The sequence below is a fragment of the Schistocerca nitens genome, chromosome 1 (assembly GCF_023898315.1).
Source record: "Schistocerca nitens isolate TAMUIC-IGC-003100 chromosome 1, iqSchNite1.1, whole genome shotgun sequence".
NCBI classification, from domain to species: Eukaryota; Metazoa; Arthropoda; class Insecta; order Orthoptera; family Acrididae; genus Schistocerca; species Schistocerca nitens.
The window spans coordinates 509,478,316-509,504,956 of record NC_064614.1 but is presented as its reverse complement, the minus strand read 5'-3'; the positions used below and the strand labels follow the sequence as shown (position 1 = coordinate 509,504,956).

Here is a 26,641-nt window from a genome sequence, read left to right as displayed (position 1 = left end):
GATGTAGAGGCTTATCTCACTAGGGGTAAGATAGATATTGCCTACAGGAAAATTAAAGAGACCTTTGGAGATAAGAGAACCACTTGCATGAACATCAAGAGCTCAGAAGGAAACCCAGTTCTAAGCAAAGAAGGGAAAGCAGAAAGGTGGAAGGAGTATATAGAGGGTCTATACAAGGGCGATGTACTTGAGGACAATATTATGGAAATGGAAGAGGATGTAGATGAAGATGAAATGGGAGATATGATACTGCTTGAAGAGTTTGACAGAGCACTGAAAGACCTGAGTCAAAACAAGGCTACGGGATTAGACAACATTCCATTAGAACTGCTGACGGCCTTGGGAGAGCCAGTCCTGACAAAACTCTACCATCTGATGAGCAAGGTGTATGAGACAGGCGAAATACCCTCAGACTTCAAGAAGAATATAATAATTCCAATCCCAAAGAAAGCAGGTGTTGACAGATGTGATAATTACCGAACTATCAGTTTAATAAGTCACAGCTGCAAAATACTAATGCGAATTCTTTACAGATGATTGGAGAAACTAGTAGAAGCCGACCTCGGGGAAGATCAGTTTGGATTCCGTAGAAATGTTGGAACACGTGAGGCAATACTGACCCTACGACTTATCTTAGAAGCTAGATTGAGGAAGGGCAAACCTACGTTTCTAGCATTTGTAGACTTAGAGAAAGCTTTTGACAATCTTGACTGGAATACTCTCTTTCAAATTCTGAAGGTGGCAGGGTAAAATACAGGGAGCAAAAGGCTATTTACAATTTGTACAGAAACCAGATGGCCATTATAAGAGTCGAGGGGTATGAAAGGGAAGCAGTGGTTGGGAAGGGAATGAGACAGGGTTGTAGTCTGTCCCCGATGTTATTCAATCTGTATATTGAGCAAGCAGTGAAGGAAACAAAAGAAAAATTCGGAGTAGGTATTAAAATCCATGGACAAGAAATAAAAACTTTGAGGTTCGCTGATGACATTGTAATTATGTCAGAGACAGCAAAGGACTTGGAAGAGCAGTTGAACGGAATGGACAGTGTCTTGGAAGGAGGATATAAGATGAAAATAAACAAAAGCAAAACGAGGATAATGGAATGTAAGCGAATTAAGTCAGGTGATGCTGAGGGAATTAGATTAGGAAATGAGACACTTAAGTAGTAAAGGAGTTTTGCTATTTGGGGAGCAAAATAACTGATGATCGTTGAAATAGAGAGGATATAAAATGTAGACTGGCAATAGCAAGGAAAGCGTTTCTGAAGAAGAGAAATTTGTTAACATCAAGTATAGATTTAAGTGTCAGGAAGTCATTTCTGAAAGTATTTGTATGGAGTGTAGCCATGTATGGAAGTGAAACATGGACGATAAATAGTTTGGACAAGAAGAGAATAGAAGCTTTTGAAATGTGGTGCTACAGAAGAATACTGAAGATTAGATGGGTAGATCACATAAGTAATGAGGAAGTACTGAATAGGATTGGGGAGAAGAGTAGTTTGTGGCACAACTTGACAAGAAGAAGGGATCGGTTGGTAGGACATGTTCTGAGGCATCAAGGGATCACCAATTTAGCATTGGAGGGCAGCGTGGGGGGTAAAAATCGTAGAGGGAGACCAAGAGATGAATACACTAAGCAGATTCAGAAGGATGTAGGTTGCAGTAGGTACTGGGAGATGAAGGAGCTTGCACAGGATAGAGTAGCATGGAGAGCTGCATCAAACCAGTCTCAGGACTGAAGACCACAACAACAACAACAATGCTAAATAAAACATAAAGAACTTTAATTTAAGATCTGAAGTGCATGTTCATAATACTCGAAATAATAGTAACATAGACCTACCATATGCAAGGCTGACATTAACACAAAAGAGCCATAAACACCTTAGCTTGAAATTTTATAACAAACTCTCAAAGGCTGTGAGTGGACTACTGATGAATAACTTTAAGCAAACAATAGACGTGTGGCTCAAATGTATGCCATATTACTCACTTGATGAGTTTCTAAACAGTGACACAACAGAGATATGCAACATGAATCAAAAAATTGCCATATGAATTATACCTATACGTTTGTGACAGTAATGTACCAACAAGACTTTTTACAAGGATACGTAAGATGTACCATAAATATATCTTGATACTATTGTATATTTAACTGTTATGATGTATTATTATTATTATTACTATTGTGAATGAATAATTGTTGTCTTATCAATATTACTTTAGCATGCGTATCTGCTTGCCCTGCACAGGCACAATTATGTACAATAATAATTATTGTTATTTTTAAAAAAAATATTGAACACACTGACAATGCCAATTGTATGGAAAACATACTGAAAGACATATAAAGATTCTATTCTATTCTATTGTAAATGGCTCAGTACAGATGCAAATAAAACTAATAAGAAAAGAGAAAACAGCTCACACAGCTGAGTACTGATCATCAAAATGGACCCCTATCCCAACAAGTATTTGTTTCCAGATATAAGTTCGTAGGACTGATTTTTATTTTTGATCAATACCCTCTCCCAAAAGAATATGGGACACTATTTTTAAACATCCTATACATCATGAGAAATGACTGTGGCAATGAACAGAGGAGTTTCACAAATTTAAATTGCCATAAAGCACCTTTTTCTGATAAATGTGAATTGGCCCCAATGCTGTGACAGATTTTGATGGAGAAGTAACTGGATTATGAAAAGTTATGAAATCAAGTGAGTCATGGAGGAGAACACTATGTGAGATGAGAATGACCGTATCAACTGCAATTGGACATATGTGTGTTTGTTGTCATGGAGCTTCGTTGTTATGGGAATAATTTTAGGACAAGAACTGCATGTAAAATAAAATTTACAAAGGAAAATCATTACAAAACTCCTACTCAGCCTGCTGGAAGGATGATGATGCTTTGTAACTCTCAGTAGAATATTAGGATTTTTATGAATAATCAAATACATTAATCAGTCACACCTTGAAGACATAGATCTGGTTTGGCAAGCTTTCTTTCTTAACTGAACTATTAATATGTTTTTATGTTTATCACATATCCTTCATTTACAATTTCTGAGTGGCCCTGCTTCACACACTCAAAATTTTATATAAGTGTTATTTGAGGATAGTAGAATGTGTGTGAGAGTGTAAACCATAATTTAATTTCACTTACATGTAAAACATTAACAGTGTATAAATAATAAGGTACCCTTTCTTTCTCTTATAAGCTGTACTCATAACGCCAAATTATGCAGGTGATTTATTTTATAAAGTAATAGTCTGTATCACTGCGCATATTTTTTGCTCCAGTGAAGTACAACATATAGCAACCAAAATTATGCAAAGATATAGCAAGCAAAACTATGCAATGAACGTTACTTCCCTAAATTGGTTTGTGCTTACCTGCTGTAAAGCCCTTGTCCCTAAAATTTCTGACACTTTCTTGTAGAATACTTCCAGCAGATTTACATTTCATTGCTGAAACTCTGCATACAAAATATAATGGAAAAAATAGTACTGTCCAGTTAGTACAGAACCATGTTGTAAAAAATGGAGCATCATAGGGAATTATCTGAAAAAAATTGGAAAAGAAAAGTCTTCAACATACAAGAAAAATGTTATTTCTTTGTTATAATTATTTCTATAGTCTTGATGGTGATATTTATTGACATATGAATATAAAACATCATATGTGTCCTTTTTTTTAAAAAAAAATCTTGTTTTACCTGTAAGCTTTAAGTCTATGTTCTCTCTCACAAACATGTATCTTATTATGAAGGAAAATCTTAACTAATCTGGAGAAAGTAAAGGACCACAAAATCTGAAATTAGCTGTTTTTACAGGATTCTTGATTGTCATATTAACAGCCAACTACTTTAAACCTTGGTATGACCATTATTCACAAAAGGGCTTACCCTTTCCCTACATTGGTTTTAAATAAACATCTTAATTAGTAAAAAAGCAGCAGCCTTGAAGAAAGGCTGCTACATCACTAAAAATGAGATAGGTTTGACTGATGAATTACTATATGTCTGTAAAAGAGTAGCTCAGATTATTATTAAAATTCTATTGATATTCTGTGACATGATACAACTGATAATTGTTGAATTCTATTTGAGAAGATTCCAGTTTAGATTCAGATTTACTGTTACTTCAGGGATTCACTTCAGAGAATTCTTAGTTGGGTGGTTCTATAGGAATTTAATGGATAGATGGAGTTTGGCATCTTTTGACAGCATGTTCACTGGAATGTCCCCTTACGGAAGGAGTCTTTTATACTTTAGACTAAAATAAAATAATAAAAGCCATGGAATATCTATGAAAAGATAAATGAAGATCTGAAGCCTGCAGCTCCCCATTGATAATGCAGTTGCACAGTAAGTAGTGAAGGGAGAAAGTGGAAGACATGGGGAAGCAAGACCAGAAAAGATATAGAAAAGTGACACTAGACAAGAATCATAATGGGAAGTGGAAGTCCAAAATTAAATATTAGGGTGCTTCAAGTATTTTGAAACTAATTAATGACAATAAGGTTAACTAATGAAAACAAATCAGCACTGTTAACAGTTACTTCCATTCATACATTAGTCAATTCAATGATGTGCAAGAAGTTATACATTAATGAAGTGAAGCAGTCTAACACATTATGGATGCAAAATAATGACACATATTATTTGCAGAAGAATGGAAAAATGTAGAAGCTGACCAAGGGAAGATTAGTTTGGATTCTTGAAGAATGTGGGATCACTCAAGACAATACTGATCCTATGACTTATCCTAAATGATAGCTCAAAGAATGGCAAAACTAAATTTTAGGATTTGCAGGTTTAGGGAAAACTTTTGACAATATTGAGTGGCCTACATTCTTCGAAATTTTGAAAATAGCAAGGATAAAATACAGAGAGTGAAAGGTTATTTACAACTTGTACAGAAACCAGACTAAAGTCAAAAGAGTCGAAGGTTACAAAAGGGAAACAGTGGTTAAGAATGGAATGCAACAGATTTGTGGTCTGTAAGTTTTCAATAAATATGTGTGTTACAAATAAACTACACATCTGCTTTGTAGCAGTCATCAAACTCCTGACTAAATGAAATCATCTTAAATCTTGGTTCAATATCAAGATCTACTAAACCAACATTCCGACAATTTGGAATTACAAGCAGAATTTATTATGCATTGGCTATACATCAGACAAGAGGTCAGTCATTAGCATGTGTCATCATGTGAGGCTGATATTCAGTTCACACCCTGATATTCAACCAACTGATCAAAATATTATTTCAAAAAGATTCAGAATATATTGACAATATTGCAAAATACCATGTCTGAGTTTTTTATGTTCCCTGGAGCCACAAACTGCACATAGATCTTGTTGCTGTACTTGCGATGATGTCAAGTGTAAAGCTACAGTTCTTGTCACTGCCTGGAGCTCACAAGCAATACCTCAGGCAAATAAACAGAGCAACCACAGTAGAACAGGCTCCATAATAAATTTTCATAGCCAATGAAGATATTTCTAGTCCTCAGAATTACCTTCCTACTCAACTTTACTCAAATGCACAATGATGGATGCTTCTTCATTTATAAATCAATCTAGCACAGGGCTTTCCTATTAACCAAATGATTTTTATTGACATTTGTATCAATAAAACAGTAATAAATCTTGTATCCTCTCAGATTTATTCCTGATGTTATTGAATGTATACACTGAGCAAGCTGTGAAGGAAACAAAGGAGACATTTGAAAAGAAATTAAAGTTCAAGGAGAAGGAATAAAAACTTTGAAGCCTGCCAGTGACATTGTAATTCTATCAGAGATGACAAAGGATATGGAAGAGCAGTTGAATGGAATGGATAGATCAAAATCAGCAAAAGTAAAACAAGGGTTATGGAATGTAGCTGAGTTACATCAGATTATGCTAAGGGAATTAGATTACAAAATGAGACACTAAGAGTTATAGATGAGTTTTGCTATTTGGGCAGCAAAATAACTGATGATGCCCAAAACAGAGACGATATAAAATGCAAGGAAAGAATTTTCAAAAAAGAGAGTTTCTTATCATTAAATATAAATGTAAGTGTTAGAAAGTCTTTTCCAATGGTATTTGTCTTGAGTTTGGTCTTGAAGGGAAGGAAGTGAAATGTGGATGATTAGCAGCTGCGATGTACAATCTTGAATGTGTATTGGAGTATGTGATATGCAATTTTTAATGTATTACTAGTTGCACGGCTTTTAATGTATGACTCAACACATGGTATCAAGTATTGTACTTTTTTATGACTACAATTGAAATTTTTTATTCATTATTCATGAAGTATGAAAGAATAAATTGAAGATTACATACCAACTCACACTGAACACATCAGGTCATCAACAAAACTGCAAATTTTAATAATGTGCTATAACATATTCCCAAGTTTATAATTAGTTATAACAAAATTGTCAAATCTAGAGGAATAATAATGCAGTTTTTTTTAAGAATTGCAGATAGAGCATAGAATTGTCAAGACAGTTTACAAGTGCATGACATAAAGCAAGTAGTAATTTTCCAAACTAAAAAATGTAATTCTTGAGGGAGAACACATGTTATTAATTGAAATAATTGTGATACATAGTAGGAAAAATAAAGTTTTTAGAACTAACTGTTTACAAACAACATTTTTTTAAAAAAATTGTGTGAAAAACAAATATTTTTAAGAATGTGAAATGTAGCAATCATTTTCCTCATTATTGTAAAACATACTGTCACACTTAAGTTTCTGTGAATAGGTAACTAATTTTTATAATTGTGTAGGTTTCCATGGCCACAGTCAATTAATGTACAAGTTTTCTGGGTATGGTTCCATGTTGTATTTCACTGACAGAAATAAAAAATCACAACACCAAAAAATAACTAATATAAAGTAATGAAATTTTGAAAATACATTTGTCTAGGTAAAATATTTAAGTGATTAACATTGTCAGAGCACAAATTAATGTAAGCACAAGACAAGATATTGTAAATGTGAAATGTTGGTACATTAATAACCAGTGTAACTGCCAGAATGTTGGATGCAAGCTTGCAGACATGTATGTGTTGTTTCCAGAATTAGATTTTCACTCTGCAGTGGAGTGTGCCCTGATATGAAACTTCCTGGCAGATTAAAACTGTGTGCTGGACCGAGACTTGAACTTCTGTGAAGTTTGAAAGGTAGGAGACAGGGTACTGGCAGAACTGAAGCTGTGAGGATGGGCTGTGAGTTGTGCTTGTTAGCTCAGTCGGTAGAGCACTTGTCCGCAAAGACAAAGGTCCTGAGTTCGAGTCTCGGTCCGGCAAACGGTTTTAATCTGACAGGAAGTTACATGCATGTGTTGTGTTGCACAGATGCTGGAAATCAAATTATGGGATGAAGTTCTGTGCCTATTGCACTTGGTCAGTGAATACAGGGATTGCTAATGCCATTTGTGGATGATGCTGGAGTTGTCCCATATGTCCTTGATTGGAGAGACATATGGTGAGAGAGGAGGCCAAGGTAACATGTTGACATGCTGTAGAGCATGTTGGGTTATAACAGCAGTATGTGGGTGAGTGTTATCCTGTTGGAAATCACCTCCAGGAATGCTGTTCATGAATGGAGCATAACATAATGAATCATCAACATTGACATACAAATTTGAATTCAGGGTGCATGAGATAATTAAGAGAGTGCTCCCACTGTCACATGAAATTGCACCCCAGAACATCTCTCCCACTGTAAGTACAGTATGTCTAGCATGCATACAGGTTGTTAGTTGCAGGCTTTCAACTGGTCTCCTTTTAACCAACACATGGCCATCACTGGCAATGAGGCAGTACCAGCTTTCATCAGAAATGCCGGCAATGGAAGGTGAAGCTTTGACAATGCCAGCCACTCATGCTGGCGAAATGTCATTAATATCATTAGATGAATGTCGTCCAAAGACCCCGAGACAGAAGCCAATAGGCAGTTTGTCAACAAGTGGCCACGAAAGCCTTAACAATTTTGTATTTTCATTGTAACTTTACAAAAATGACTGTTTTAATAAAGACTTTGGCATCATGGCTTGTTATGTTTTTCTATAAGGGCTGGTGCAAGGAAAAACAGTTAGATTTTGTCAGTACAGTTATGGCTTAGGTATTAATTCAATCAAAGATTGGACTTGGATTAATCAGAAAAATGGAATCGATGGTTGTGAAAAATTGTGAATTTATCTGCTGCATCAGAAATAACTAAATTGGAAGAATATACAGAAATAATGGCAAGCTATTATTTATGATCAAGAAGCCTGGACTATTTTATTCTGTATGGAAGATAAGTGGTAATGTCATTTTTGTTCTAAAGATTGTGATGGCGCAGAGGCTTGGCACAAGCATTTTGGAAACTGCACAAGTTGTCGGGTGTTTGCGGAGTGCCATGGCGAGTGTCTTCAACACATGGTGAAACCAAGGTGAACTAAGCCCAGACATCATGGAGTTGGACAGCCACCCCTCATTACAGATTTCTGATGTTGTAGGCTGGGCAGACTGGTAAAACAGCACAGGTGGTGAACTGTGGTGTAACTAACACCAACTTTAAGTGTGTCTCACACAGTGCACCAAAGTCTCCCAACAATGGGCCTCCACAGCTGACAACCCATGCATGTGCCATTTAACACCATATTGGCAACTAAGCCTGAAATGGGCACAGGGGCGGAGAGAAGCTGGCGGCAGCTCCATTATGCTCTGGGGCACATTCACATTGGCATCTGTGGGTCCAGTAGAGCTTACAGAAGGTACCATGATGGCTAAGGATGATCATACATTGGTTGCAGACCACGGGCACCTCTTCATAACAATCATGTTTCCCTATGGCTGTAGCATTTTTAAACAAGATAATGCACGATGTCACGAGACCAGGAGCGTGATGGAGTGATTCAAGGAACACAGTGGCAAGGTTCAGCTAATGAGCTGGCCCCCCAACTCAACAGATCTGAAACCGATCAAAAACATCTGGGATGTGAGTGAACGTGTTGTCAAAGCTCATTGACCACCACCTCCCTAGAATTTATGGGAATTAGGTGACTTGTGTGTGCAGATGTGGTGTCAACTCTCTCCAGCAACCTACCAAGGCCTTATTGATTCCATGACATAATGTGTCACCACTGTTATCCATGGCAAACATGGACATACCAGCTACTAGGTAGGTGGTCATAATGTTCTGGCTGATCAGTGTCGGGCACCACAATGGCAGCCATAACAGACAGTTGCTAAGATGATGGGAGTAATCATCGAAAGCTTGAGGATTTATTCTGCAATGAAATGGCAAGAAGTCCAAAAATGTTTTATAGAAGCGTGTAGTCACAGAAAAGTTCATTCTCAATCAGATAGTTATGTTAGACAATTCAAACAAGAAGAGGTTAGAAGCTTTTGAAATGTGGTACTGTAGAAGAAAGTTGAATATTATACATGTGTATCAAGTAGGTGATGAAGAGGTACTGAATCAAACTGGGGAAAAAAGGAATTTATAGCACAATCTGGCTAAAAGAAGGGACCAGTTGGGAAACATCCTGAGACAGCAGGGAATAGTTAGTCTGATAATGGAGAGAAGTATGAAGGGTAAAAAAATGTAGAAGAAGAGCAAAGCTTGAAAACAGCAATCAGACTCAAATTGGTGCTGCAGTAGTTATGCAGAGATGAAGAAGTTTGCCCAGGGTAGAGTAACATGGAGAGACACGTCAATCAGTCTTCAGTCAGGAGACCACCATCACCACCACAACAACAACAAAACAATTTAACTGAAGCTGTATTTTATATACTGGTAACAAATACCATTTTACAGTAAATTAACTGGGAAGTGAGTGTGAGAGTTTCCATATCTTCGAAGTGATCTTTCTAAGATGTGCAGTTGTCTTCTTTATACAGTACATCTACCATGTACTTTCCCTGAATGAGTACAATCTTTATTTTGCTGCATTGCTCCTGAAGATAATTCGCAACAATGTGAGATACTTTCAAGTGCAAAGCAAGCCAACTGAAATAACTGATTAGATTATTTGTGTGTTGACTCCAGTTTACCTTGTTATCCAGAAGGACATTATGGAATTTCACATTTACTGTTTTATTTAGTACATGACTATTAATGTGATGTATTTCTGTTAACTGCAGTATGCTTGTGTCATCACCAAACATTACAGTTTTTGAATAGTCCTTTATAGGTTAGGAACTGGAAAAGAAACTGCACTGAACATGGTGAGAATCCACATTTTATACTCCCCTAATCCATTTTTAGTTTAATTTACATGGCACAGTTTGTCCATTTTTATGCTGTGCAAGTGTGTCTTTGTCTATGAAGCAGGATACCATAAGTGCCATAACATTTAAGTTTCTTCAACTAGAATTTTATGTCTCAAACATTATACCCTTTTGCAAGGACTCAGAGGTCCAAACTATTGCCTATACTATCATTTATATTTAAGTAATTAGCTTAGCAATCTTGCTCCCTGAGAGACAGTAAATCTGCTGATCTCCACTTATTCTGTCATTTTACTGGTTATAAATTCATCCTTTTTTGATAAGGCTTCTTATGTTTGGATGGAAGCAGAAGATACTAAACAAGTATTTTCATTTTAATCCATGAATTTGTCAAAACTTCAGTATTTTCTGTTGCTATCAGCTACATCAACTTAATGTAATGTGCTCTGCAGCTCTGTTTTTTGAAAGAATTTAAAAAATAAATAAATAAATAAATAATTCAGTAACATTACTGGAACTCATTAGAATAGGGTGGATATAGCACAGATTATATGCTGCTGGTAAAAAGTATAAACAGCTTCATACTAGAAATATTCTGTGCTACATATACAAAGCAGAATAAGAGGTGTTAAATCAGTCACAAACATGTATGATCATGTATTTTTCCTGAGATGTTCTGTAACCTCTGGAATGATGTATTCATACTTCACTTCTGGCTTTTCTACTGTTCAAAGAAAGACACTACCTCCACACAAGTGTGCCTGACATCACCCTCAGTTGTAGAAATGAGACAGAGGTCCAACCTTTTGCTGCACAATCAATCATTATTACATAACCGTCTTAGGAATGTTGTCCTCCAAAGAGGTTAAATGGCACGCAAAAATACTGAATTATACACTTGTTTTCAAAATACTATTTACCAGGTAGTGATCCCACAAACATATCTGTACCAGTTCCAGCAATCTGCTTCCATAACTCCTATCTTACAATAAGTCCTTCTTGGTCTTGCTAGTCCATTCATATTTAAATCAGTTCTCAATATAACTACACTCCCACTACATATAAAACATCTTCCACAAGCCTGTGACAGAGAAAGTCACAATATAGTCCCTGCTTCATACTTTAAATTGTTTCATCAGAATGTTCAGTCTCTTTCCAATAAACTGAATGAAATACAAATCTTGTTAAATGATATGAGTGATATTTCTGTTTTATGCTTTACTGAGCACTGGTTAAATAAAGACATGATAGAACTAGCATACCTACCACAGTTTAAATTAGCTGCCACATTTTGTAGAGAAGTACTCAGGCATGGTGGAAGCTGCATATATGTTCGAGAAGATATAGACTTCACTAACATAACCAAATTTGACAGCTTATCTAAAGAAAGAGACACAGAACTCTCAATAGTAGAACTGCCAACTAGCAATTCTGTAATCATCTGTGTATATAGGTCACCAGATGGCGATAAAAAAGTTTTTTATAATCATATGGAAGAGCTGTTAGAGGACTTCAACACCCTTAAAAAATATTATTATATGTGGAGTTTTCAATGTTGATTTCTCCAAACCCAGTAAATTTAAAGATGAAATCAAAGACTTACTGAAGTCCTTTAACCTAAAACCAACTATAACCAACCCAACTCATATAACCACTACTTCTGCAACAATCATAGATCAGGTGTTTGTGAACACGGATAAATATATCTGCAACACACAGACTGCAAACAGTGGTTTTAGTGATCACAATGCCCAAATACTAACAATCACTATTCCAGGAAACACGAAAGCCCAGAAAACTAGAACTATTGTGAGGAAGTCTAATAATGAAAACGTATATGACTTCTGTTCTCTCTTGAGAAGAGAAATCTGGACTGATGTTAACAGTTCAAACATCACAGATGACAAGTTTGATAAATTTATGGCCACATACAAACATTTTTTTGAAACGTCACTTATGAATTCTGTGCACAAACCAAATAAATGGATCACAACAGGAATAAAAATATCATTCCAGAATAAAAGGAACTTATATGAATACTCAAAGCAAACCACAAATCCTGTATTTATCAATTACTTTAAACAATATAAACAAATACTTAGACAAATTATAACAAAAGCAAAGAAAATGGAAAATGACAAACAAATAAAAAATTCCAGGAATAAGACTAAAGCAACTGGAGTATCATAAAAAGAGAAACAGGTACTATTTCATTAGCCCACAAAAATATAGAACTTCATGAAAACAAAATAAAATAATCAACCCCACAGTAGTGGCTAATAAATTTAACAACTACTTTTCTAATGTTGCACACCACCTGATTACCAAACATTACAACTCACAACCACACAGCAATACACTCCAGTCAGATACAAAAATTCTTACAAGAACCCTATTCATGTCTCCAACAACACCTGAGGAATCATCTGTCATTATAAAAAGGTTACCCAATAAGTATTCAGCAGGTACTGATGAAATACCAGATATTATCATCAAAGCAAGTGTAACATCTATCATAGAACCACTAACGGATATTTTCAATTCATCATTCGTGAGTGGTATACTCCCGAAAAATCTGAAAATGGCAAAAGTGACACCACTGTACAAGAAAGGGGATGAACATGAAGCTGCAAACTATACACCTGTATCAGTATTGTCAGGCTTTGGTAAAATTCTTGAAAAACTATTTTTTAGAAGACTGACAGCCTTTCTAAATAAAGAAAACATAATAAGTGATGTGTAACACGGATTCAGAACTGGCAGATCAACACAGTCAGCTATTTATACCTTCTTAAATGAAATTCTAACTGCAGTAGATAATAAGCAACATGTGTCTGGCATATTTCTTGACCTTAGTAAAGCCTTCGATGTAATTGATCATAACACTCTGTTGCAGAAGCTAGGTAATTATGGAATACGAGGTCTGCCAAACAAGTGGATACATTCCTACCTTCATGACTGTCAACAGATCACTCAAATAAAATACAAAGACATAAAAACACAAAAAATGAGTAATTTTTACAGTAATACACAAAACATTACATATGGAGTTCATCAAGGGTCAGTCCTTGGGCCAATTCTTTTCATTCTTTGTGTTAATGATTTGTCAGAAAAAATAACTAACAGGACAACAGCACTTTTTGCAGATGACACAAATATCCGTATCGAATCATGTGATGAGGAAAGCCTACAAAAAACAGCTACAGGTATAATACAAAATTTGACACAATGGTTCAGAACAAACAAGCTAACAATAAATAATGAAAAAAACAGTGACAGTCAATTTCCACAATTCACAGAAACTACATCCTGCAAGACCAATTTTTAAAATTGATGGAAAAACTGTCTCATCTGTGAGCGACACAATATTTTTAGGTATACATATACAGCAAAACCTAAAATGGGAGACACATCTTAACCATGTAAATAAAAAGCTAAACACACTTACGTATGCAGTAAGAATCCTCCCACAAAATACAAGCCGTGTGTCTGTGATCACAATGTACCATGGCAATATTCAGTCACTGCTGATGTATGGCATTATCTTTTGGGGGAACTCTGTATGTACAAACAAAACATTTAGGCTACAGAAAAAGATTGTTAGAATAATAAACCACGCTAAGTACAGAGACTCCTGTAGACCAATATTTAAAAATCTCAGTATACTGCCTCTTCCTTGCTTATATATGTATGAAATATTAAATTTCACAAAAGGAAGTATTTTAAAAGATGGAAATATCTTCAAGTATAACTGTGATTACCACCCTCATGATACTAGGCAGAAACATTACTTGCTTGTCAATACAGTGAGTACAAACATTTGTAAGAGAGGAGTGTATCATACTGGCATAATGCTGTAGAATCACATGCCACCCTATTTGAAACATATGCAAAATTTACAGAAGTTTAAAGTGAAACTGAAAGAGTACTTGCTTGATCACTGCTTCTATTTTGTTTCCAAGTTTTTAGAGTACCAGAAAAGTGTAGTGTAATTGCTCAAATATTCTTAATAAGTCCATCATTTTATTTTATTATATTAAATTTGTCATCAATATTCAACATGTATTGAATAATTTTTAATTATTTATCCTTTCAAAATAGCAATGTGTATGATGATGTATATACTGTACGAACCTGGCTTGTCCTACATCGTTTGTGCAAAATATGTACCTAAACACGATTTACACGACCAATAAAGAAATACAAATAGAAATACAAATATTTGTCAGAATCCACATTGACTGTCACCTTCCCTACAATTTCTGTTCAACATTTTATGTTGACACAGCCAACATTGCAAAAGCTGTGGAATAAATGCAAAATTTTTTACTGTGAAATTTCTGAACTAATTAGCTGAAAAATATGAGGAATCCGCGAGTTGTAGTAGTGAGAGTCTGCATCCTATTGCTCATGTAATTTGGCATCACAGCCACATATCTTATAGAGCACAAGCTGCAGAAACCACTGGGAACAACAAGAAACTTGCTTGAACCATGTAAACTGAGGAACCCACTGTTAAATCTCCTACTTTATGGCAGGTTTTTCAACAGAAGTAGCTGTGCCAGTATTGGGAAAATTACTTCAACTCTAATTTACATGTGGCAAGCAATAGCTAAATACCCTAGAATCAAACTTTATTTTCCCAACAATTTTAGACAAATATGGCAAACTGATGAATCACTGCAGAACTAAATGAAATGGATTCTATCTAAGAAAATGTACTTTAAAATAATAAAAAGTCAATTGACAGCACATAGCTACACACACCTGATGTGGAGCAACAAGCTGCTGCACTGCTGAAATGTTGGGTGGGCCATATCCAAATGGTGGTGGTGGCTGCCCCAGGAACAAATATTTGATACAGTGTGTTGCTCCAACCCATGATGCAGTGACGCACACGGTCACACAAACACCGCAGTATATCTGATGGATAGAGGAAATATTTCATTACTTTGTTAAAACTGCAAGAAGAACTGCAATTATTCGTATATGTAATAAGTTAATTCTTTTTACCGTGATAAAATTATACAAAAAAATGTATAGTAATTAATGTAAAACAATTGTAATAAGTTAATTCTTTTTACCGTGATAAAATTATACAAAAAAATGTATAGTAATTAATGTAAAACAATTGTAAACTTGTTTCTGTTTGCACCCTCATGTTTCTGTTAAGCATAAAAAAGGATATGCATACCATTTGGAAGCTTGTCTCTGCAATGGTTCAGTTACAAATATGATAAATATAAGAAAAGAAAAAATTGAAAATAATTCATACCAGATTGCCACACAATACTGTCCTCTTGTGTTTCAGGAGACAGAATCAAAGAAAAACTATTTTGCTCTTAATCACTTACTAAATTCTACCGCAAGGGCAGATAAATTACTTACTCTAATGAGAATTTCTACACTGTGTTTCAATTAACTTTGTAGACAATGACGTTCTGATTCACACAGGTGCAAAAGCAGATACAAGTAAAAGTTGTCTCTTGTGAAAAATTTGTGTGGAGATAAAAGCTGAAATGGGGACTCTTAACTTAGTTAGCAACTGAAATTCTTCAGAATGAAAGAAATAAATACTACTGAATAATCCTTTAAACCAAGTAAAAACAATAAGGACTACAACAGATGAGAAGACTAGTCAATTTATATAAAAATAGGAGGGATTTAATTCCAAACTGAGGGCAAATTCAGTTTCGTATTTGAAAATTACATTTCACACACCATATAAATCTTTGCTAACATTGAATGAATATCCATTGCTTGGAATTTGAGACTTAGAAGCTGTCAGGGCTAAGATGAGGCTACTGTGAACGTTGCTTTACTGAGGTTTAGCACTGTTCATAAGTCTTTCTAAACTGTGGCTGGGTAGTGTGCTAAGGGGAGGGCTGTTGAAAGTATCCTACCATGTGTGTGGTATCCTCGGACATTGGTATTCTATTCCAGGTGACAGTTCATTGAGGAAACTCAGGCAATGAGTTTAGGCCTTCAGCATATTCAGATACATCTATGCTTGAACCTTACCACACAAAACTGGGCTGAATAGACACTCATTTCAACCTTAGAAACCTAACCATTTTGTCATTTTTATTCAGGTACAACAGATCGCAAAACTTAAAGATTTGAAGACAGGTTGTTGGAATGGGGTAAATTTACATCAAATGAGATATAGTATTACCAGAAGTTTGGCATATAGAATAAAGATAAAATACAATTTCAATCAAGATATACGTTTCATACAGAGGAACAGAACAGAAAGGTAATCCAGGGATAAATTTTATTGTAAAAAAGAAAATGAATACTAATATTAAATGAATCTCAGCTAGTAAAGCAAGAATTGTAACAATAAACAAGAGATGTTCAACTCCAAACATATAAATTTATCTAGCAACATGTTCACATTTTTGACAGGGACATAGAAGAATCGTACAAAGAATAACAGAAAACGATGATGGAGCAAATCCAATTACAAGTTGATAATGTGGGAATTTAAAGTAAAAGCAGGATAAAAACTGATACATGTTGTTGAATGGATATGATACCAGAAACAGCAGAGGTCATACAACAGTAAAAATGGAAGAGAAAACAATGTTATTGCCTTGCATTGTATCAGGAGAAAATAAACAGGAAATGGTCTTGACAAGGACAAAGCAGAATTAAAGATGAAATTGATTGCATTTTATCAAACAGTACAGAAATTATACAGGATTTGATTCATTTTTTATTTATCTATTCAATAGAAAGCCATGATTCTTGGCCGCAATAAATCTGACACCAACTGTATTGCAATTGTATTTGCTGCTTTAATTCACGTGGACATATATCCTCTCTACTTAACTCATTGTCAGTAATTTGATGATAAAATGACAAAATCATCTACCACTTTTAGTACGTAATTTACCAATTCTGTTTCCTCAGCATTATCTGATTCAGTATGGCAACATTCCATTACCTTTGTTTATCTTACAACTTCTGTTCAAGACACTACTCATTCTAGATACACTATTCATTCTGTTTTATTGATCTATTCCTTTCCTATCCCTGACAGATTTACAATGTCATCAGCAAATATCAAAGTGTTTATTTTTATGCCATTAACATTAATTCCCTTCCACATTTCTCCTGGTTAAGACAATGGCCACAGCCTTATCTTATCAGGTTTATTTTGTGGAAGAAAAAGTGGAAATACAACTGGTAGACAATCTGTTTAACTTAGACAAGGGCTTCCATTTGACAATTCTTGAAAACATTTTATGTCATATTTTTGCTCTTCATCAAGGAAAGGTTATTAATCTTTGCTCTGTGGTGTTCAACATGGTGAATTTGTGTCTGCTCTATTTTTGTCTACTCTTTGCTCTTGCAATATTTCATTTCAATCTCTGATGCATAATTTTGATTTAGGGCTGGCACTGATATGCCAACTGTGTTTTCTGTAATGCTTGTGCATTTTACAATACTATATGACATTAGGGGGAGTTGTGGCACCCTGAAAATATTCTAAGTTCAGAGTTGGCTTGGCCCCATGGGCTGCTTGGCCAGCCAGGGCTCATCAGAAACCATGTGCTGCTCAACGTCAGCTGGAGCAAGAGGGGTATTCCCAGTGTTTGGTCCAGGCCCACTGCATGTCTGGGAATTCCATGTTGACGCTGTGCCAAGGGCTATACTTTGTGTCGATGAAGGAGATTTGTATGCTGGGATTGCCAAAGATGGCAGACTTTGTGAAACCATAATGGCAGACATTTCACAGTTCATGTAGAAATTAATAATAGCCAGAGGAATCATGATACCTTAAAAAGAAACATGTACATCACCATTATTTGCACAACGATTCTGATGGTGTAATTAGATTTTCAATATCTTTATTAGTTTAAAGTTTAGTATGTGACTGTAAATTATACAAGTGACACCCAGCAACGAATTTCGAAAATCTAAACAGCTCATCCATTTTGTCGATTGGCATGTCTTTAGAAAGCTATTAGTGTAAACATAAATTGGCATGAATTACAGGCATATAACGTGAATAGTACATGAGTTATTGGAGGCCAAAGTGACAATTATTATTGATCACGTCAGGCCATAAGTACTCCACAGTTACACACACACACACACACACACACACACACACACACACACACACACACAAAATGGTAGCAGCATGCTCATAAATATAATTATTCATCTACGTCTTTGTTTGTATCTGATGTATACTATTCATGAAAAAATTTGTCAAATATTTACTGTGTTTCAGAAAGCACAGCAGCATTAGGCTACTGGCCTACTTTTGTTTCTATTCCTTTGATATATGTTTATTTAATCTGTTTATGTATTTAATAATGTGTGTTAGAGCATGTTTATGGCCCAACCATAGGAATATTTATTTAATTTCAAGTTATTTAAACGTGAATCCAGTATTTCATATATGTTTCAATATGTTTGTGAGTGTGTGTTGGCTTGGAGACATGGCGGGAGCGTTCTAGCCAATCACAGCACTCGTTACTACGGTAAGCAACTACCAAAGTCAATGGAGAGACTGGATGGAAGTGGGGCAGGAGGATTGGGTGTGCACAGGACACGGGGAGTGCGGGACAGGAAGGCGTGATGGACAGTTGCAGGAAATACTTGGAGAGTGTTGAGCAGTTTAAGCGTGGTCACGGGAGACTTGTGCACTTGTGAGATTTCCGTAGTTTCTGCAGTGAAGACATAGTATGCATTTAGAAGTGAATATCTCACAAACTGTGTTGTTGCTGATAACTAATTATGTGAAGGAGGAATCTGTTGTTTCCCTGTTATTCAACTTACATTTTATTTAATTACTGGACCATCGACAGCAGTAAGTGTTTGCAGTAATAAACAGCATGCTTAAAGGTACTTCTGATGCCATACTCATCATTTAAAGTCATTAAAATAATACCTGCAGATTTTATTTAATTGCAATCTTTCATTTATAAATTTCTATGTTATATTCAAAATTAGCAATTGTCGAGCGATAGGAACCTTCGACCATTCAATTCATGTGTATATTGATTTGTATACTGTAGACCCAGCAGTATTTGGCTTGTAATGAGGCAACTATATATCCCAGCCCCTAGACAATGAAACCAGCCAAAACTTTTAATATTTCAACTCTGTGTCTGAGGGTACATAGTTGAGAGCCACCATTAATTGTTTTTGAAAGCCGGTAACTATATGGCCTTGAATAACATGATTCTAGCATATCAGAATATAAATAGGCACAATTGAGGAAGAGAAGATACAGATATCTTAAATGCATGCCTGGAAAATGATGGCACTTTCTATCTTCTGTGGAAACATCCTGCATCACATATAACATCTGGTTAATATCATAGGCTGCAGCCTTCTCCCATTCTCTACTTATTTAGATGACATGAACATGAGCTCAGAGAAACAAGTCATCACTAGACTGGAAGGATGATGCATGTTTAAAGCTCCAAGCAGTGATTTCTAAATGAATTCAATAGTATTTTTTAAAATTTCCTTGTCTCACAGAGTTAAAGTATGTAACTGACCACCGAGTGAGGTGGCGCAGTGCCTAGCACATTGCACTCGCATTTGGGAGGACGACAGTTCAATCCCACGTCCGGCCATCCTGATTTAAGTTTTCCGTGATTTTTATCTTGTGTACAGTGTATATGTATTATCTATGTACATGTGAAAGGGGTTGCAGTGTCACATCTCAGTAAGAAACTTGCAACATTTAGGAACATAAAGGAACTGTGTTTGAAGTTTTGAAAGAAAGATGAGCAATTAGTGGAGACATATATGCACAAAACACACACACACACACACACAAACATATGCACCTCATAGAACAGTTCAAGATGGGAGAGACTTTCCAAGTTATATGTCTCTGTAAAGAAACTTCTAAATAAACAGAAACTACTGTGCAATAGATGCAAAACAAGATAGATAGAGAAAAATGCTAAATCAAACATATCTGGCTATCAAAAAAGCAATGCACAAAGCCTTTAACAATTAACAAAGTAGATTCCTGTTAAGAAATTCTAGTCATATACAAAGACGGTGAGTGGCTTCAGACTTAGTGTACAGACACCCATAGAATACACAAGAATTCATTCTTGCACCACTGTATAGATGAGTAACATAGATATTAGTGTCACTTGCATTGAGAAACAGATGAAGTCACTAAAACTGAAAAAAGCTACAGGACCAAATGGAATCATATCAGTTTCAATACAAATTTACAGTTGATTTAGCCCTTCTTTTAACTATGATATTTCTACAAGTTCTGGTACCATCACAATGGTATAGAAGTTAGTACAGCTCGATAGTATGCTGTTGGCCACTGGTTCAAATCTGACCACCGGGCATTGTTTGTTATTTTCTATTTATCATTTCTGGAAGTATAAATTATCATCTTTCCAGCACCTTCCTGAATTTGCACTAGAGCTGCACCTATCCCACAACCAATAGCATTAGTATGAGTTCTATCTCAGCATTCTCACCACACAATGACAGACCTGAAGAAGATGTTAGCATCTCCTTAAAGAGAAGGATATATTTTCTTGTTTCTTGTTCCAGGAAAATTTGCCATCTCTATACAATTGGTACAGAAGCCCCTTATGGGTGACCAGTAATATGAGCTCGTTCTCAAATGTGTCTGGACTCATATGGACTCCATCACCATTCACTAGGTTCCCCCAAGATTATTTTTCTTGTGTGATGAAGAGGCACTTTCTTTGGTTGAGGCAGAGACCAGCAGTCTCAAAACACTTCAACACCATTCTCAGTCACCTTAGACATTCTTCAAATGTCTTTGAAAAATAAGACTTGTTATCTGGGAAGATAAGTACATTGCCAATCATATTTTCGGAGATGGCTGGAGTGTTACGCAGTTCAAATGACACAACTTTAAACTCACAGAGCCAGTCACAAATTGTGAAGGCAGTCTTGTCCCCATCAGCCTCATTAACTTCATTTGTCAGTAATCTGCCTGTATGTTGATACCTGAGAAATACTTTCCTCCTTTCAAGCAGTCTAGGGTGCCATCACTGTGCAGCAAAGGATAGAAATATTTTTTCATGATTTTGGTCAATCACTGTTATTCAAGCAATAAACACTACATCTACATCTACATCCATACTCTGCAAGCCACCTGATGGTGTGTGGCGGAGGGTACCTTCAGTACCTATATCGGTTCTCCCTTCTATTCCAGTCTCGTATTGTTCATGGAAAGAAAGATTGTCGGTATGCCTCTGTGTGGGTTCTAATCTCTCTGATTTTATGCTCATGGTCTCTTCGTGAGATGTATGTAGGAGGGAGCAATATACTGCTTGACTCCTCGGTGAAGGTATGTTCTCAAAACTTCAACAAAAGCCCGTACCGAGCTACTGAGAGTCTCTCCTGCAGAGTCTCCCACTGGAGTTTATATATCATCTCCATAACGCTTTCACGATTACTAAATGATCCTGTAACAAAGTGCGCTGGACGAACAGCACGAGCTGGGTTTCACATGATCATCTTTCTCGAAACCCATGCTGATTCCTACAGAGTAGATTTCTAGTCTCCAGAAAAGTCATTATACTCAAACATAATACATTTTCCAAAATTCTACAGCTGATCGACATTAGAGATATAGGTCTATAGTTCTGCACATCTGCTCGACGTCCCTTCTTAAAAATGGGAATGACCTGTGCCCTTTTGCAATCCTTTGGAACGCTATGCTCTTCTAGAGACCTACGGTACACCGCTACAAGAAGGGGGGCAAGTTCCTTCGCATACTCTGTGTAAAATCAAACTGGTATCCCATCAGGTCCAGTGACCTTTCCTCTTTTGAGCAATTTTAATTGTTTCTATATCCCTCTGTCATCTATTTTGATATCTACCACTTTGTCATCTGTGCGAGAATCTAGAGAAGGAATTACAGTACAGTCTTCGTCTGTGAAACAGCTTTGGAAAAAGACATTTAGTATTTCGGCCTTTAGTCCATCATCCTCTGTTTCAGTACCATTTTGGTCACAGAGTGTCTGGACATTTTGTTTTGATCCACCTACCACTTTGACATAAGACCAAAATTTCTTATGACTTTCTGCCAAGTAAGTGTATAGAACTTTACTTTCGAATTCATTGAACGCCTCTCGCATAGCCCTCCTCTCACTACATTTCGCTTCGCATAATTTTTGTTTGTCTGCAAGGCTTTGGCTATGTTTATGTTTGCTGTGAAGTTCCCTTTGCTTCCGCAGCAGTTTTCTAACTCGTTTGTTGTACCACAGTGGCTCTTTTCCATCTCTTACGATCTTGCTTGGCACATACTCATCTAATGCATATTGTGCGATGGTTCTGAACTTTGACCACCGATCCTCAACACTATCTGTATTTGAGACAAAACTTTTGTGTTGAGTCATCAGGTACTCTGAAATCTGCTTTTTGTCACTTTTGCTAAACAGAAAAATCTTCCTATCTCTTTTAATATTTCTATTTACGGCTCAAATCATCGATGCAGTAACCGCTTTATGATCGCTGATTCCCTGTTTCAAATAGTTTGGGTCTGTTTGTCACCAGAAGGTCTACTATGTTATCGCCATGAGTTGGTTCTCTGTTTAACTGCTCAAGGTAGTTTTCAGATAATGCACTAATAAGATTTCACTGGATTCTTTGTCCCTGCCACCCGTTATAAATGTTTGAGTCTCCCAGTTTATATCCAGCAAATTAAAATTTCCACCTAGAGCTATAACATGGTCGGGAAATCTACTCAAAATATTTTCCAGATTTTCCTTCATGTGCTCTGCCACAACAGCTGCTGAGCCAGGGGGCCTATAGAGACATCCAATTACCATGTTTGAGCCTGCTTTAACCGTGACCTTCACCCAAATTATTTCACATTTCGGATCTCCGTCAATTTCCTTCTATACTATTGTACTTTTTATCACTATAAACACGCCTCCCCCTTCACTGTCCAAGACTGTCTCTGCGGTATACATTCCAATCTGAGTTTAGAATTTCATTACTGTTTACATCTGGTTTCAGCCAACTTGCTGTCCCTAGTACTATGTGGGCATTGTGACCGGTCATTAATGAGAGCAGTTCTGGGACCTTTCTATAGACGCTCCTGCAGTTTACTAGTAGCACATTAATATTGTTATTCCCTGTTGTGTTTTGCCTACTACTACCTTGTCGTGTCTCAGGAGGCATCTTGTCGAGCATAGGGAAGGAATTCTCTAACCTAAAAAACCCGCATGTGCACTCCACACATACTCTACTACCCTTGTAGCCGCTTCCTGCGTGTAGTGCATGCCTGACCTATCCAGGGGGAGCCTACATTTCTCCACCCGATAGCGGAGGTCGAGAAATTTGCACCCCAGGTCTCCACAGAATTGTCTGAGCCTCTGGTTTAAGCCTGCCACTCGGCTCCAAATCAGAGGACCGCGATCGGTTCTGGGAACGATACTACAAATAGTTATCTCAGATTCCACCCCACGAGCGAGGCTTTCCGCCTTCACCAACTCCACCAACCACCCATATGAACTGAGGATGACCTCTGAACCCAGACGGCAGGAGTCATTGGTGCCGACATGAGCAACAATTTGCAGTCAGGTGCACCCAGTGCTCTGTATCGCCGCCAGCAGGGCCTGCTCCACATCTTGGATGAGACCCCCCGGCAAGCAGACAGAGTGAACACTGGCCTTCTTCCCTGACCTTTCCGCTATCTCCCTAAGGGGCTCCATCAACCAGCTAACGTTGGAGCCCCCAATCACTAATAAACCCCTCCCCCTGTGTGCCTGCTCAGACCTTGCTGAAGGAGCGGCCACATGTCCACTCACAGGGTGAGCGGGCGATGCCACACGGCCGCCTCCACATTGACCCTCCGCCTCGTGCGCCGTGAACGCTGCTGAACCCGCCACTCCCCTTGGGGAGAGGGTGGCCCAACTGCACCCGGTACCCGCGAAGATGTCTAGACAACAGGGACCGTGGGCGAAGCATGTAACACCCGGAGTGTACCATGCAACACACCAGACTCCCCACTGCTGCTACACTCCGAGGCGGCAGCCTGAAGACGGCTGACCGCGGCCATCAACACGTTCAGCTGTTCGTGAACAGTGGCCAGCTCCTCCTGCATCTGTACACAGCAGTCACACATCCTATCCATCCTAAGAAATCAATTTAATGTAGAGAGCTAATCAACTTTTAACTAGACTGCTAATTCACTAAAGGCGGCTGATAGCTGACTAAACTGTGGTTACTAGACACTTCTTTTTGAAAACAATGAAAATGAGCACTACCTGTCTCTGGACTATATTCAAATCTAACGCTAGCACTACTGGCACTATGGCTGGCTAAAGGGACTCTCTCTGACTGTATTCAAAACAAACACGAAATCTATGGAACACTATTACTAGTACTCGAAAATTAAAGCTTCCTAAAAGCATAAACACATGGAAGAAGAAGTGACAAGTAAGAAAAATACAATCACATAAATGTTAACAACAAAGTACAATTGTAGAAATTTCACATATAACTGGATGGCACATACCAGCAGATAAAGTTAACACATTCCATCCACCCTTTGGCATAGCCCTTCTTGGACTATACATGTCAAGAGTTCAAACCGCACTTAGGTGACTGTTTTGCAGTTGTCCCACAGCTTGCCTCACCTGTACGTGATTATGGCACTCTATGCATGTGCCATGTTACATACGTAGTATGTTATGTTACAGTAATGCAGTGTATATAATTAGTTGGCTATTTATGTTACCAAATAATAGCCATTTTAAGCAAATACTGTTTTATCTATATACAATAGAGGTGAGTACAACAGTGAGCGATGTTAAAGCTGTAAAAATTCTTTAGAGGTAAACTGTAGTAATGCAAACCACTTTGTATTGGTAGCTATCAATATGTAAGTAATTGCTAAGTACATTATTTATAAACATATCTAGAAGCATTAACATACATAATCCTCTTTTAACTGCTGTTGTTAAATTTTATAGAAATCAATGGATGTGTAATGTTTCTAGACACATTTATACATGAAGTACCTCTTTAATACAAAATGAAAGGCAATTACATACATATCAATAGCAACCTATCTAGAGTAGTTCACATTACTATCACTTTGCAAAAAGAAATTTTGCTGCTTTAACATCACTCACTGTTGCAGTCACTTCTATTGTATATTGATAAAAAATGTATTTATTTAAAATGGCTAGTCTTGTGATATCATAAATAACCAACTACATATATACAATGCATTACTGTAACATGGTGCCTGTAGGGAGAGCATCATAGTCACGTTTGATGTACAGAGAGGCCAGCTGTGAAATAACTGCAAACATGACCTCAATGCAATTTGAACGCTTGATGAGCATAGTCCTAGAGGGACTATGCCAAATAATAGCTAAAATGTGTTAAATTTATCTGCTGTTATGTATCTTCCACTTACATGTGCAATTTCTACAACTGTATTTTGGTGTTAACGTGAATGTAATTCTGTTCTAATTGGTTTCTGTATTACTTCCATCACTGAAGATGGTCACTCAGTGAGAAAAATCCAGATCTGCTACAACAAACACAAGTTGCAACTGATGCTGTGCCTTCTTTCACCAAGTGAATTAAGACCTGTTATACTGAGCACTTACAGGTCCCAGAAGGAGTTAAATTTAAAAAAGAATGGCTATTACTCAGTGACATTGTTTCTCTGTCACACCAGGTCTTATTGGTAGTTCAACAGTTGCTTCTTCCTCTGTATTGACTCTAGTGGTAGTGAAGCACAAATCTTTGGTTGCTATGGCTCTTTTTGTGCATATACCATTAGGGACGTGTTGTGGTTGCTTGTGACTGTTAGCAACCCTTAGGTCCTGACCTCTCCAAATGTTTATGAGTATCACTGGCCTGGCATGAAGGTTTCTTTTGAGAGTGTGAGTAGCTTTTAGCAACTGACAAAAACTTCAGAATTTAATGGACCACTCAAACATTTCTCATTGACGATGATGGGATAATGTCTTGAACTGCATCCAGCTGCCCAGAGCAATCTTTGTTATGTGTGCACATTGGAATAGCTTTGTCAATGTAGGGCTCTGACATTCCACAGTCTGCGATTGCTTTTGAGGGCTGCCACAAGTGACATAACAGAGAATAACATAATGATTGCATTCTGTTAACAGGTCAAATTGGAGGGACTGTGTTCTGTCATTGACAGTTATTCTTACAGTACATGTTCCTGTCCGCTCAACGTATCTCCCATCTGAGAACATCACCATAATCACTTTTGTATTATGTAATATTATCTTCTGTAATCAGTGATGGTAATCATTCAGCATTACAGAAATAGAAGCCCCTGAACTGATTTTTCCCTGGACTGGTTGGCTGTTGATGATGAAGTTGATCAGATTTTTTATTGTTTTGGTAACTGTCATCCATGGAGGATTTTCATCAGTGGTG

The 26,641-nt window shown here is 37.0% G+C and overlaps 1 protein-coding gene across 11 annotated transcripts in view; it reads right to left on the bottom strand.

Moving 5' to 3' along the window:
• The window catches only part of LOC126253109 (putative thiamine transporter SLC35F3), a 708,458-nt gene that overhangs the window by 258,346 nt on the left and 423,471 nt on the right, over positions 1–26,641 (bottom strand). For all 11 annotated transcript variants that reach the window (XM_049954222.1, XM_049954231.1, XM_049954240.1 and 8 more), the window contains exons 5-6: positions 14,996–15,151; positions 3,402–3,570 (exon numbers count right to left, since the gene is read on the bottom strand). In XM_049954222.1, coding sequence (XP_049810179.1) covers positions 3,402–3,570; positions 14,996–15,151 — 325 coding nt within the window. The remainder of the gene's footprint in view (positions 1–3,401; positions 3,571–14,995; positions 15,152–26,641) is intronic.